The 14485-nt window shown below is 33.5% G+C and overlaps 2 protein-coding genes across 2 annotated transcripts; both read left to right on the plus strand.

Moving 5' to 3' along the window:
• Positions 1–4319: 4319 nt before the first annotated feature.
• LOC143541898 (TNF receptor-associated factor homolog 1a-like) lies at positions 4320–6408 on the plus strand. Its single transcript, XM_077034589.1, has 5 exons — positions 4320–4576; positions 4657–4745; positions 5324–5355; positions 5469–5527; positions 6042–6408. The coding sequence occupies exons 1-5, from the start codon at positions 4320–4322 to the stop codon at positions 6406–6408; spliced, it is 804 nt and encodes a 267-aa protein (XP_076890704.1).
• Positions 6409–9722: 3314 nt separating this feature from the next.
• LOC143541899 (TNF receptor-associated factor homolog 1a-like) lies at positions 9723–11806 on the plus strand. Its single transcript, XM_077034591.1, has 6 exons — positions 9723–9834; positions 9901–10012; positions 10783–10941; positions 11029–11353; positions 11431–11513; positions 11752–11806. Exons 1-6 carry the CDS (start codon positions 9723–9725, stop codon positions 11804–11806), a joined length of 846 nt encoding a protein of 281 aa, XP_076890706.1.
• Positions 11807–14485: the final 2679 nt, after the last annotated feature.

Consider the following 14485-nt stretch of genomic DNA (forward strand, 5'->3'; position numbering starts at 1 on the left):
GGAAAGGTGGTAGAACCCATTCACAACACCCAACCTAATAAGCGTAGAGGAATGTAAGTAATCATAATCATAATAATTATAGTAAATATAGTTTGAATAAAATACCTACACTTATAATTATAACTTGTATGTGCGTAGTGTGGCTTTGGGCTAAAACCGAACCGAAAATTAAAGTTTATGTTTTTTGGTTTTCCAAATACTTTTGGTTTCGGTTTTTTCGGTCTTGTTTTTCGGGTTTAATTCGGCTGTTTCGGTTTTGCTAACCGGGCTAGTAATTTCCGGGCAAAAGAAACTTAGCCCGTGATATTTTGACATTGTGCCCAATATTTTTCAAAAATATAATAATTAAAAGAATATTTTACATTTTGCCCTAAATAATTATAAACGAAAAAAATACTTGCATTTAATATGATTTAATCTCATCCAAATAAACAAAACATAACAGTTTAAACGTTAATAATAATAAAACTAATATCCAAGTTTATACAACATAAACGATTCAACGAAAAAGTAATTCAACAAATTGGTTTTTCGGTTTGATTTTTCCATTCGTTTTTCTTTTTGTTTTTTCGGTTTCGTGCACACCCCTAAATCATAATTATATGAGTGCAAAATAATTTATACATTTAAAAGTTTTAGTTTTAGTTATAGTTATATACACGACCTATTTGTTGTGCTAGATGGTGACTCGGGTGCGGTTTTTGTCAAGAGTGATAAAAAATGCCTCACTGAATTTGGACGGAGCATCATTGAAATGTTTATTGTGGCCCATATATTCGGTAAAGTAGAAGTTGCATATATACCATAAAGTAGAGTTGCACGAATCGAGTTTTTCAAATACCCGGTTCCGGGTATGAAACCGGGTTCGGGTATGGCTGAGTATTAGAAAATTGGGTATTGATCATACCCGGGTCACGTTTAGGTCCAAGTATTGTCACTAAAAATCATACCCTATGCACCGGGTTCGGGTTGGTATAGAACCGAGTTTTGAATACCTTATATCCGGGTATTGAAAAAACCTTATTTTCGGGCATAGGAGTTTATAATTTAATTCAAGATTTGTATTGATAAATATAATCTTTATGATAATTAAGAATTTATGTAAAGGTATATGACATCTTGTATAAACTCCATAAAAAACATAGCTTGTCTTTTAGAGACCAAATATGTAACAAAATATAACCATATGAGCTATTTGTATAGTTACTTAACTTAAAGGATCAAACACACTGCATTCTCGAGTTTAAAATATAAGAAAAAGAAATGATGAGATTGGATAGAGAAAAAAAGTAAAAGAAATTATATACTAAAAAGACATTCTCAAGTTAAAAGAAAAGAATGATGAGATTGGATAGAGAAAAAAAGTAAAAGAAATTATATACTAAAAAGACATTCTCGAGTTAGAAGAAAAGAAAAGAAAAGAAAGTGTTTATTACATTCTTGAGTTAGATTTGAAGGAAAAGATAGTAAAAAAATTTGTATTTTTACAATTATGTCCTCATAGCAACATGTAAAAGAGAATTAAGATAGGGTAAATTGGTAATATAGTAATGAAATATAAACTTTCCTTCACAATCTGGCCATATTTGGCAGGAAAGTTTTAAAGGAAAAAAAGCTTAACTTTTCCTTCCATTCTCTTTCTTTTGTTTTAATGAAAAAACTTAAGAATGAAAAAAGAAAAATTTTCGTATCTTTTCTTTTCCAATCCCTTATGCCTTGTTCTTGAGTTTTTTAACCAATGAAAGAAAAGAAAAGGAGAGGGAAGGATAAGAAAGGGAAGTGAATGGAAGGGAATGAAATGAAATTTTTTTTAATTAGGTGTGTTCTTGAGTTTGAAGGAAATTAAAGGAAATGAAAACTATGTTATCCTTAGTAATTAACCCATTTTTGAGAGGATACTTTATTGGGAAAAAATATCAATTTAATCCCTCCTAACTCCTCCTACTCTTTTCCTTTTCATCCTAAAAAAAACTCAAGAACACCCATTTTTTAACTATCCTTAGTTTTCCTTTCCTTCCTTTAAAAAAACTCAAAAACAGGGCGTTAGAGAAAATTTAGGTCGATAAACGAACTAAATGTTCATGAATTGTTCAGCAAGAAGTTGTTTATTCAATAAACAAACGAATGAACAACATTGTTTTATGCATTTAATTAAACGAATCAAATATGAACACACGTTTTCTTCAATCATTTATGTTCGTGAACATCCATTAATGTTCATTTATTTACCTTCGTATAAATTTTAATGATGACAAATATTTTCAATAAATCATGTAAATTTAAAACACTATTTTAGACGTACGAATTATGATTTATTGGACTTGTTTGTGTGTTCAATAATGCTAACTTATATTCGTTTGTTTTCGTTTATGTTTTGTAGGGGTGAGCATAAAACCGAATTAACTTAACCGAAACCGAATAATCGAAAAAACCGAACCGAAAAAAACCAAACCGAAGCATTAACCGGCGGTTAAATTTTTAGTTTTTCGAAAAACCGATTTTTGGGTTTAGGTTAGGTTATATCCATTTAAAAAAACCGAACCGAACCGAACCGATTAATCGAACCTATGTTTTCTACGTGTTTTTGTAAAAGATATTATGACCAGAAACATAACACCAAAAGAATCTACCATTGATGGTGATGAAGATGATCAAGATTGGGTCTAAACTTTGAAGATAAATAAGACAATGAATGAAGATTTCGGAAACCTTTAGTTTTTTTTATTAAGAACGTTGTTAAAATTTTAAACTCTACTACTCAAACAACTTTGTATTTGTTTGGTTCCACATAACACGTGCCTATTTTTGTATTTTGAATTCAATATGTATGTGGTACTATATTTTTTTTTGATTTTTTTTTTTTTTGTAATGTCTACTCACGATAACCTAAACCGAAAATAACCTAAACCGAAATCAAAAATAACCGAAAACCGAATAATCGAATAACCGAAAACCGATTGGTTGGTATTCTAAAATAACCGATAGCTTAGGTTTAGGTTTGGGTTTTACCCAATAACCGAACCGAACCGAACCGAACCGTACTCACCCCTAATGTTTTGTCAGTTATGTTCATTATTGTTTGTTTATGTTTATTTAGTTATTTTCGTTGAAATTCGTTTGTGTTTGTGAAAAGTTAAGTTTTAAACACAAGAACATGCTCATCTTTTAATGAACAAACCACGGGCAAAAAAATTCAGTTATCTGTTCGTGTTCGTGTTTGTGTTCCGGTTAAAGTAAAATGAACGAACACGAGCATATCCATGTTTGTGCTTGTTTGGTTCGTGTACATGCAGGATTGAGCTCGGTACATGTACCAACCAGTACCAATACCGAAAATCTCGATCCAGTCCAGTACCGTTTCCTCACCCCTATTTACATATTAAAGAAAATGTATAGTAATTTTAAGAGTGTTTTTTGAAATAAAACACAACAAACGTAAAGGCTGTTCTGTTGTGGTTACGTCCGAAATTCTTGGCTATAGGTATAAATTTATTATTAATCATTAATATTAATTCGTTCAATATCATTAACATAAACCCTAATTACTTTAGTTTAGTTAACTAATGACGGCAAGGGTTCTAGGTTGAACGTCATTGTTCTTCAATTTGCATAGAATTAAGGTAATATAATTTTCTAGCCTTTACTATCTAAATACAGCTACTAAGTAAATGTGTTGAGCTCTCTACACATTCGAGGCCCGGTTGGTTGCCGTTTTTAGGGGTGTTTATGGTCCGGTTTATTAGGTTAAACAGCGAACCAAACCGGTGGTAATGATTATTGATCATTGAAAACCGAAAGTGAACCGCTGATAATCAAAACTGAGTCAAATCGACCCGTTACTAATTGGTTGGTTTCGATTTTGGTTACACGGTTTTGGCTTATTTGTTTTTTTACAAATATTGCATAAAATATATAATAAATAAGTTGTTCAAAATAAATTAGAGGGTTTGAAAAACTACGGTTTGAAAAATTTTGTAAACCACAACCAAACCGTTTACTACGGTTTGAAAATTTTTGAAACCGATCGATCAAAATTATAAGAGAAAAACAAACGTACGTGAAACCAAGCCAATGGCCGGTTTATGCAGTTTCACGGTTTAATCTTATTATCTTACTTTTGTTTGTCTATAAAACAATTTTGTTAATATTATCAAACTTTTAGTAACATAAAATAATGAACCTATGTAACATGAGATGTAACATATTTCAAACTTCCATTGATAGTCCAATTACCAGCTTCTTAGATATCCAAGATTTAATGAATTTGGCCAAAAAAAATGATATTTATTCTTAAACTGTATCTTCAGGGAGGTGCTAAAATGGCGACGAATTCAAGTGACGAGTCGAACGATAACATATCACTAGAGGAAATTACAAAAGGAGTTGCTTCTATATTGCCTGTATCATTTGAGACTGACGATAACAATGATTTCGGTATGAATCGTCGTTTATGTCCTTGTTGTGGAAAAGAGCCTTCTGAACTATATGGAAAGTATACATGGATGATAGACAAGTTTTCGCAAATCAGCCGAAGAGAACTTCGTAGTAACGCCTTCGAGGTTGGCGGCTACAAATGGTATGTTTTTTTTTCTCTATATGCACATTATGTTGCATAATGTGTATTTAACTATTTAAGCTTGTTCCAATGGCTTTTAGGTCCATTTTCTTGTACCCAAAAGGATGTGATGTATCTGATCATTTATCTGTATTTCTTTGTGTTGCTGATCATGACACGCTTCCTAAAGGTACGGTCGAATAATGGTTTCTTTCTTTATCCTAGGATTCATAGGGGTGTGCAGGAAATCGAAAAAAAAACGAAAATCGCAAACCGAAACAAAAACCGATGGTTTGGTTTTATGTTTTTGTTAAATTATGAACTAACGGTTTGGTTTTGGGGTTGCATGTAATAAAAACCGAACTGAATTTCTAGATTTTTATTCTTTTAGATTTTATATTAAATAATCTATAAGAATATAATAAATATGTAACTCGAATACTTTGAGCCAAATGTATAATAGTCTATTAGTTATTAATTAACAAAATTATTTATACCTATTTCCGTCCAACTTTCTTTTCAGCCTAAAATGTTCAAGTTCAAATGGTAAAAACCGAAAAACTAAAACCGAACTGAAACCAAAACGAAATCCAAAAAACCAAAATCGAACTGTTTCAAAAATCCAAAAACTGAAGTTTTGGTTTTATGTTCGGTTTTAGCCCAAAACCGCACTGAACCACACCACGCACACCCCTACTTTATCCTTCATTTGTATTCGTTATCCAAACCATGACAATCTTGAAGTAAATACAATGTTTTTCTATACAGATTGGTTTCATTTTGCACAATTCACAGCGGCCGTAATCAATAAAGATCCCAAGAAATCGAAATATTCTGGTTGTTGTTCTCACCTTTTGTCCTAAACATCGCCATTACTACATTGTAACATATAGTACTAAATGTGTATATGCAGACACGCTACATCGTTTCTGGAAGAATGAGCACGTTTGGGGTTGGAAAAAGATTTTGGAGGTATCGAAATTATCTGACGGGTTTGTTGATAATGACACACTACTGATCAAAGTTTAAGTCCAAGTTATAAGGTTTGGTTCTTGTTTCTCATGTTAGCATATGACATGTCACAAAATACCAACACGCGGTAATGGTTTTGTAGGGAGAGAAGTGACGGTCCATTTCGATGCCTTGGCAAGTTCTATAGACAGGAACTTGAAAGGGTGTATATGTCAAATGTAGCGGCAATATGTAGCCGTTTCGTGAAAGAAAAAGTAGAAAGAATTAGAAAGTTGTTCGAAGATAAAGTTAAATGGCCAAGGTACACTTTTATTGTTTTACACTTTTACGAATTAGTCAACGTCAGAACCAGAGGGGGGTCAAGAGGGTCCACTGACCCTCTTTGCTGTACGGAGTATTATAATTTGGACTCTCCAGTTATAGCGAGAGCCTTATGATGACCCTCTAATGAAGGAGTTCTGGTTCTGCCACTGGTCACGAGGTTACAATTATAAATTTAGTATCTATGTTTCAGCTTCTGTAAAGTCTGGTCAAGCGTCAGTCAAGATTCGAGGGACCAAATGTCAAGAGAGAAAGCGGATTCAATATTACCGCTAATTACGAATCTTTTCTTTTTAGAAAAGGAAGTGACTTCAACTTTGTTGATGGAGTCCTTATGCGATGGACTAACGGCCCTTAAAGAACCATCAATGCCTGTTGTTCGTATGGAGGAAGGCTCGTTCGTTCTAGTTGTTGATTTAGTGCTACTCCTTGAGAGGGTAGCCGTGGAACCATTGGTTCCAATGGTTGTAAATCACATACCCGGGGACTTAGGTGAGGTTTCGCAAGCTGTCGAAAGTGATGAAAAGTGCCTCACCGAATATGGACGCAAAGTCATCTAAATATTTGTTCTAGACTATATGTTCAATAAAACAGAAGTTGCATACAATGAGGCTGTTCAAATGCTTGAAGATACAAAAAAAGATGATACATGAAGCAGATGTAACCCTTTCAAACTCGAACAATCTAATCATGTTCGATTATCAGTTCATCAACATTTATAATTAGTGAACTTACGCGGATCTTTTTCTCAACGGCGATGGATGTTGAAATATCACTAGCAAGATTAAAAGGAAGGAAAGTTATTACTAACCCAAAACGATGCTTTCAGTTTCAGCACATTATTTTTTTAATAGCCAATATTTTTTTCCTACGGGTTCAAAAATTCCCATGGACACACGACTGATTGTCTATCACTTAAAATTTGGGTTTTCTATAGGTCTGATGTCAAAATACATGAATATATATATTGCTTAAAAGAAATTTGTACAGGTTAGGCGAACGTGTTCCCCAAAAGCTGCATACGCCCCTGGTGTGATCTTCGATTGATATTTTATTATTGGGTTTCTCATATGTGTCAAAATTTGAAATTATCCTACGGTTCATTCAAAAACTTTGAGTACTTATGTTTATGTTGAACTTGAAACAAGATTCTTGAATATGCTGAATTCGGTTGTGCGATTGAATCATGACGAGTAATGATGCAAAATAAAGCTAGGAGGATGGGCTGGTTCAAATCATAAAATTCGACGGGGTTCTTAAGCTTTAAGCATATTGGAACCGTAAACAATTAAAATCACAAGGTGTTTAAATCACTAAAGCTTGTTTAACTCCAAAGTTTACAAAGAGGAACTAGCAATTAATCATGATTAATAGAGATTAATATGGATTAATCTGATAGGAATTTAAACGTAATCTTTCAAATATACATATATATACCAAAATTTTAACTATAAATTTTCAATTTTGACCAAATAGGCAAATAGCAATTAATCGGCGAGTAGCTACTGGGGTATTCACTAGAGATTAATTGAAGATTAATATCGACGCCTAGACGAGATTCTTACAACCACGGCACAACATCAACTGCCAACCCAAGACCATTCAACAACCCATGTCCATTATCCATCTCATTTAAACATGCATACAAAGATACAAAAGATTTTTTTTTTTTTGTAATCTCATTAATCTCAGCTAATTAATAGAATGACTAAAGTGTCCGTTTTGACCATCATAATTCCCAAAATGTCCATTCAATTCCCACCAGTTTCATTATGTTCAGCTCAAAACTAATCAGGCCGCGTAGTTATTCTACCCCAATGACCGTGAGCCACATGTCAAGAATGTCCCATCAATCGCCTCCTTTTTTGACAGCCCGACAAAATGTTCCCGGTGCCGGGTGGATTTTTTAGGCGTCAGGTGTGTTTTTCTAGGAGCTAGGTGGTTTTTTCTAGGCGGCTACTAAATTTTATAAATCCGGATGGCTACTATATTAGTCTAGGCGGCTTTTTTGACCGTCCGACAAAATGTTCTCGACGCCAGGTGAATTTTTCTTCGCGTTGGGTGTTTTTTTTTCTAAACGGCTTATAAATCCAAACGGCTACTAGATTAATCTAGGCGCCGCCTGGTTTTATAAATTCCGGCGTCGACTACTAAATTATATAAAATCTAGTAGCCGCCTAAAAAAAACCACCCGACGCCTATTGAATTGAAGTATCTATAGATTCTATATATACATCTCAACAAATACCTCAGTTTGCATAATCTATTTTACAACTAAATAACTTTTGCCAGAGAAAATGTAATAACTCAATATTTAAAACACAACAAACATGAAGGGTCATTCTGTTAATATGATTACGTCCAAAGTTCTAAAGCCATGAAGTGTAAACATATAATTATATATCCTATTAATTCGCTAATTATCATAGAGAAGATAAACCCTAATTAGTTTTCGTAATGACGGCAAGGGTTCGAAGTTGAAAGTCATAGTTCTTCATTTTGTCGAGACTTAAAGGTAGGTAATATTATTATCTGCCAACACTTTTAATAATTTCTGCATACATTGTCGATTTTTGTTATCTATTAGTCCTTAGTAGTATGGTTTGATTGTATGGTTTTATTTAGTGGCGAAGTTTGGATGAAAACGTAGGGACCTGACTTAATACGTATAAAAAGTTTCGTAAACGGGGAGGGGGGTTTCAACATTTTCGGCGAAAACGAGTAAATTTAGACAATGTATAAAAGTTTTCGGACGAAAATGGGTAAATTTACACTACTGAGGAAAAAACAGGGATTGGATCCACAATGGGCCACGATAAAGGTTTTACCCATGGTTTGATTGTACGAATATCAACCATAATTGATTATATTGATGTTTATATATTTTATTTTATTTTGTGCATGTTATACTCTAAATTTACAAATTTATAGTAGAAAAGGCATATACCTACAAAATAATTGTAAGTCTCTTTTTGAAGTTTTAAGATTTTAAAATAAAATAATGAACCAACTTAACTATTAAATAAAATAAATTTTAGAGTATTTTTCAAATATAAAATAAATAGATTAACCCGTGAACTCGTTAAGTTTCAGCCCCATAGTTTCAACCCAAAACTGATAGAAAGCCACTTAGTCTAAGGGCAATGATGACTTTTTGAGAACTAGTTCTTGACATAGTTATCAATAGCGCTCGCCTGGTGGGCCTAGCTAGGCGCAACCATACCGCATTGCACCATCAAAGGCGCTCTTTTGATAAGTTTCCGGCCAAAAATGACTTTCCGGCTAGATTCGCCTGTTTCCAGCAAATTTCTACTAAATTCCGTCTGGAACAGATCTGTGGTTGCTTCACCGGAGATCAGAAATTAGACTCATCCGTTTGAGCCTAGACCTCAGGCGAGGCTTATACGCCTTGATTGCGCCTACAGCCTTTGATAACTATGGTTCTTGATCATAACATTGTCAAAAGGGCAATATTTATCAACAAAGATACAAACATTTTAACATGTAGAGACACTGTCTTTCTAGGAAATTACAGTTTGCAACCATAGTTTTTTATGTTTGCTACATTTCATTTGCATTGATGCTGAAAGTTATTTTTAAAGTTTAATAATTTTCTTGTTAAAATTTTTACATGTTCATCCTAACAAGCTTCTTAAGCTTACAATCCCCCTATTTTGGCTACATTTTTCCGAAACTATTAAACGAACCGTGTGATCAGTTTCACATTTATAAACTACTCCCGCCAGCGTCTTAGATATCCGAGATTCGTGTATTTAGCCCAAATAAGTTGATACTTATCCTAAAAGGCTAAAATTTGTCACATGGAATTTATTCTATTGAACATTAACATCATGAACTTCAAGGAAGTGCTATAATGGCGGGGACTTCAAGTCACGAGTCCAAGGCTAGCCGATCGCTAGAAGGAATAACGAAAGGAGTTGCTTCTATGCTACCGCCTTCTTTTAACACGGAAGATGATGATTGTGGTATGAATCTTCTTTTATGCCATGCGCGCAATTCAGTATATGTTAATGAACTCTAATCTATTGCAGGATTAGAACCTTCTCAGCTATATAGAGAGTTTACATGGATGATAACCAACTACTCAAAAATTAACAAGATTGAAGTTACTAGCAATTCGTTCGAGGTTGGCGGCTACAAATGGTAGGTATTTTTTTTTCAAATATATTCGTAAAAAAAGACGAATTTCATATTATCATATATACCCTTAAAAACATTGAAAATGTCATATATATATATATGGTATATATATGCCCCACCTTTAACTTCTTTACAAGGGCAGATATGATATAATGATATTGCTTGGGTATATATGATATTTTCAGTTAATGTTCGTAGGGGTATATATGAAATTGACCCAAAAAAAAAGACAAGTTATATAAGTTTCTTGCTATGGTTTGTAGGTGCTTCGTGCTCTACCCTTTCGGGTGTGATGTCCACGACTACTTGTCTTTATTTCTTTGGGTTGCCGATCGTGACAAGCTTCTTCCAGGATGGAGTCATTGCGCACAATTCACATTGTGTTTGGTGAATAAAAACCCTACAAAATCAAAATATTCGGGTTGGTTTTTTTTGTTGTTATTATTATTATTATTACTATTATTATTATGTATCATTGTCACCATTGTTCATTTATTTGATTAAACGTGTGTTTTCTGGACGCGTTACATCGCTTCTGGAAGAAAGAGCCTGATTGGGGATGGAAAAAATTCATTAAGTTATCCGAAATGGTACGCTGGGTTTATTGACGTTGATACTGACACCCTCGTAATAAAAGCTAAAGTCCAAGTTATCAGGTTTCTAACTTAAACTTCATTGACATGTGTCCGTTTTAGTTTGTTAAGCTAGCCATCGGTGTTAGTTAGACGGTTAACGTCGTTTAACTAATGTTTTGTGTGATAATGTGTTTGTAGGGAGAGAGTTGATCGCCCATTTCGATGCCTTGCAAGTGAATATAAGAGAGAACTCGCAAGGATATATATATCAAGTGTAGAGGATATATGCAACAAATATGTGAAAGAAACAAGAGGAAAATTGGAGGAGTTGATACAAGATAAAGTTAGATGGTTAAGGTATGCAATACTATGCATATTTCTTAGTTGACAATAATAATATCATGTGTAGTTTAAGTAAATATTGTTTTCATTTATTTGTTTCAGCTTCTGTAAATACTGGTTGGGACTTGATCAAAAGTCTAGAAACCGACTGGCAAGAGTGAAATCGGATGTCGTATTAGAAGCGTTTGTGAAACACTTCTTTACAGAAAAAGTGAGTACGTCGGCTTTGATGATGGACTCGTTATATAGTGAATTAAAGACTCTTAAACGTCAAACCAAGAGTGAAAAAACCGAAGCAAAATGTGATGTAGAAGTGCCCGTAATCCAAATGGAGAGCGACTCGTTTATTCTAGTTGATGATTTGTTGCCGTTGCTTGAGAGGACGGTCTTGGAGCCATTGCCTCTAGACGATGAAAACCGAACTAAGGTTAACTAATAGTAGGGGTAAATTGGTAATTTTAAATTTTCGAGAATAATCTCTCGTAATGTTCTTTTTTGTTATAGGATTCTGTTGAGGATAAAGAAAGGCGTCTTGCTGAATTGGGGCGTAGAATCATTGAATTAAGCGTCTTAGCATATATGTCCAGGTAAATAATGTACTCCCTCCATCCCATTAAAAATGTCCACATTTCTTTTTTTATTTGTCTAATTACAAATGTTCACTTTCAAAATTTATTACTCAATTTCCAAGTTTAACCTTAAACACACACAACTAACATTAATAAACAATATTTATGGACCCAATTTTCAAGGGCATTATTGTCATTTGGTAAGCAAAAAAACAATAATTTAATCTACCTTAAATTTTGTGTTTTTCAAACTAAGGCACTCTGACCGGGACGGAGGGAGTAATAATTTAATACTAGTAAGTACTCCGTAATAATCTTTGTTGGAATAAGAAAATATATAGAATATCAATTTATGTACTTTGTAAAAGTATGATGTTATTCTAGCAAAACTAGTATTTGATTATTTAACCGTTTGCGATGTTTTACCACCAGCAACATAGAAGTAGCAGGCCGAGAAGAGGCGGTTTCACAATCGAAGTTTTATATAATATACTATAAAACGATTACAATAAAGTGGCAGGCAAACGGGCAACAAGCTGCGCCGCAACCCCCTTTTGAACAGCAAAGCCAATCCTGCTAAAAACGAAGCTTTGGGAACAGACAAGAGGAGCTAATCCGTGAAGAAGAGGAAGAGAAAGCAAAAGCGAAAACAAAAACAAAAACAAAAACGAAAGGCAAAACCAAAACCAAAACGTTCGTGTGAAAAGGGACCCCGAGAGTTTCTGTGTTTGATACACTTGCATTATTCGAAGGCTTGTTCTCGCTTATAAAACTTATGTGACCGCTTGTCCTCGCTTATAAAACTTATTGACCGCACGGAAGATCATGCAAACTAGAAGCTAATTACAAGTTGAATACATGCTTTTTTTTCTGAATTTTTTTTTTAAATGTTTTGAGATAAACTTTGATAGTTTAGCTTGAAAGTTTTATATATGATATATGGCATATATAGCATGTAGTTAATTGTGTGCATCCTATCGAAGGAAGATAGAGATCTCACATTGGGTCAAATTCTAGGATATAGTTTATAGTTTAGGGTAAGGTAGGGTCGCTCAAGTAACACCCCCCCCTCACCCGGGTCGGCCCTCTTATTGCTCAGGGGGCGGTGTTCTCGCTCTCGTCATTCATATTTGTAGCCCCACTACACATAGGGTTGTTCACGAGCCGAGCCGAACCGAGCGAAGGGTTGCTCGTTGCTTGGCTCGTTTACAACCGAACCGAACCGAGCGGCTGAAATTCGAGCCGAGCGAAAACCGAAACGAGCCAAAATCGAATCGAGCATTTTTCGATCGAACATCGAGCGATTTCGAGCATTATTTATTTATTTTTCACTTTAAAAAATCAATAAGAAACAAATTTAAATGTTGTAAATAATATATTTTATGAATAAATTAGTAGTTTTTAGACAAACATGTAATATATTGTAATTTTTTATTATAAATAACTTTAGAGTGAGATATAATGATCATGTAAACAAACTTTTAGTTTTCTAAAAACTTGAATTGAACAAATAAAACTATAAAATTAACGGAATATGAAAAATTTTAAGAGGTAAAAATAATTGTAAGCGTATGTTTATGTGTTTTGTCTATATATTTATATATTTGTTCATATATAATTATATATCAAATAAATTAAAAATATTCGAGCCGAGCCGAACCGAGCATTCCCTTGCTCGTTGCTTGGCTCGTTTATAAACCAAACCGAGCAGAGCGGCTCGTTTTCAATCGAGCGAAAAAACGAGCGAGCATTTTCCGAGCAATTTTCGAGCGAGCGGCGAGCGAGTTCGAGCGTCGAGCGGTTTGGACGGCCCTAACTACACATAACCTTAAGGTATAAAATATTTATAGTTAAGGAATATTTTGTGGGGGTCCCTTTTCACCGGATTATTGCCTTTTGCCATGTCATTGTGATGGTCTTTTTATTTTTAATAACGTTTAATCAAAAAATCACTTTAATCTGAAATTTAAGTCTACTTTTATATCCTGTCTTTATGATAATAAATTAATATATTTGTATACACATTATTCTCATTCCTTAAATTCAAACTATTAATATTGAGAACTTTTCCAAATATATTTATTACACATTTACTTTCAAGTAATAATAATAAAGATTAAAAAAACAGTCTTTATTGAATTTAAGGAAACAAGCTTTGACATAAGTACATTAATGGTTAAGAAATAGAATTGTTCGAGTTTCAACACACCCGAGTCCAAACTCAAGCGTAACTCAGAGCTTGTTTAATAAATAAGCTCGAGCCTAACGTTCGTATACCAAATTTGACTGAACTAATAAGCTTGTTATTTATATAGATGCAGATATAATAATTTTTATTTAGTATTTAGGGTTTGGTGAGAAGCCAATTAAATTAGATATATATGTATATAGTGGCGGACCCAAGGTTTATTTCCAATGAGCTCACCTTTTCTCGGTTGTCGAATTTTTCACAACCGAATGCTAGAATTTTCAGATGGCGAAGTACAAATAAAAATACGATATTATAAAAGAATCTTAATTAGAAAACACACAATCAAATTAATGAACAAGGGCTTTACAGTATTAATACTCAAAGATTTACATGAAAGAAGAAAAAATAGCTTAGAATTTGTTAAAATGAATTTACCTAAAAAATATTTATAAGCTCACTGATATTTTTTCTATGCCGTTTCTACAAAAGTTTCAAAAATCATTGGGCTCCTGTGCACCCATGGGCTCCTATGTAGGTCCGCCAATGTGTGTGTGTGTGTGTGTGTGTATGAAAGGAAGAGATCGTGAGAAAATCACAAAATTACGAGAAAACCTTAAAAACTATTATCAATCAATCAATTTTTAAATTTTGTATATTTACATTCTTTTTATGTCTTATTAATCTATCAACAAACAAAACAAATAAAATGATTAGTGTTTAGCGAGTGACACATGTGTACCTCATATGAGATAAATATTGTAACTCGTGTAATTTTTAAAACTTGTTTTATAATGTTAAT

The sequence above is a fragment of the Bidens hawaiensis genome, unplaced genomic scaffold (genome assembly GCF_021521415.1).
Source record: "Bidens hawaiensis isolate Kalapana, Puna unplaced genomic scaffold, B.hawaiensis_p1.1 tig00012724_1, whole genome shotgun sequence".
NCBI classification, from domain to species: Eukaryota; Viridiplantae; Streptophyta; class Magnoliopsida; order Asterales; family Asteraceae; genus Bidens; species Bidens hawaiensis.

Excerpts from the sequence above, each read along its gene's own strand:
- LOC143541898 (XM_077034589.1), top strand. The coding sequence starts at position 4,320 with ATGGCGACGAATTCAAGTGACGAGTCGAACGATAACATATCACTAGAG. Across the intron at positions 4,746-5,323 it reads TCATGACACGCTTCCTAAAG|ATTGGTTTCATTTTGCACAA; the intron begins GTACGGTCGAAT and ends TTTTCTATACAG. Across the intron at positions 5,356-5,468 it reads TTGCACAATTCACAGCGGCC|ACACGCTACATCGTTTCTGG; the intron begins GTAATCAATAAA and ends GTGTATATGCAG.
- LOC143541899 (XM_077034591.1), top strand. The coding sequence starts at position 9,723 with ATGGCGGGGACTTCAAGTCACGAGTCCAAGGCTAGCCGATCGCTAGAA. Across the intron at positions 10,942-11,028 it reads GATAAAGTTAGATGGTTAAG|CTTCTGTAAATACTGGTTGG; the intron begins GTATGCAATACT and ends TATTTGTTTCAG. Across the intron at positions 11,514-11,751 it reads GTCTTAGCATATATGTCCAG|GCACTCTGACCGGGACGGAG; the intron begins GTAAATAATGTA and ends TTTCAAACTAAG.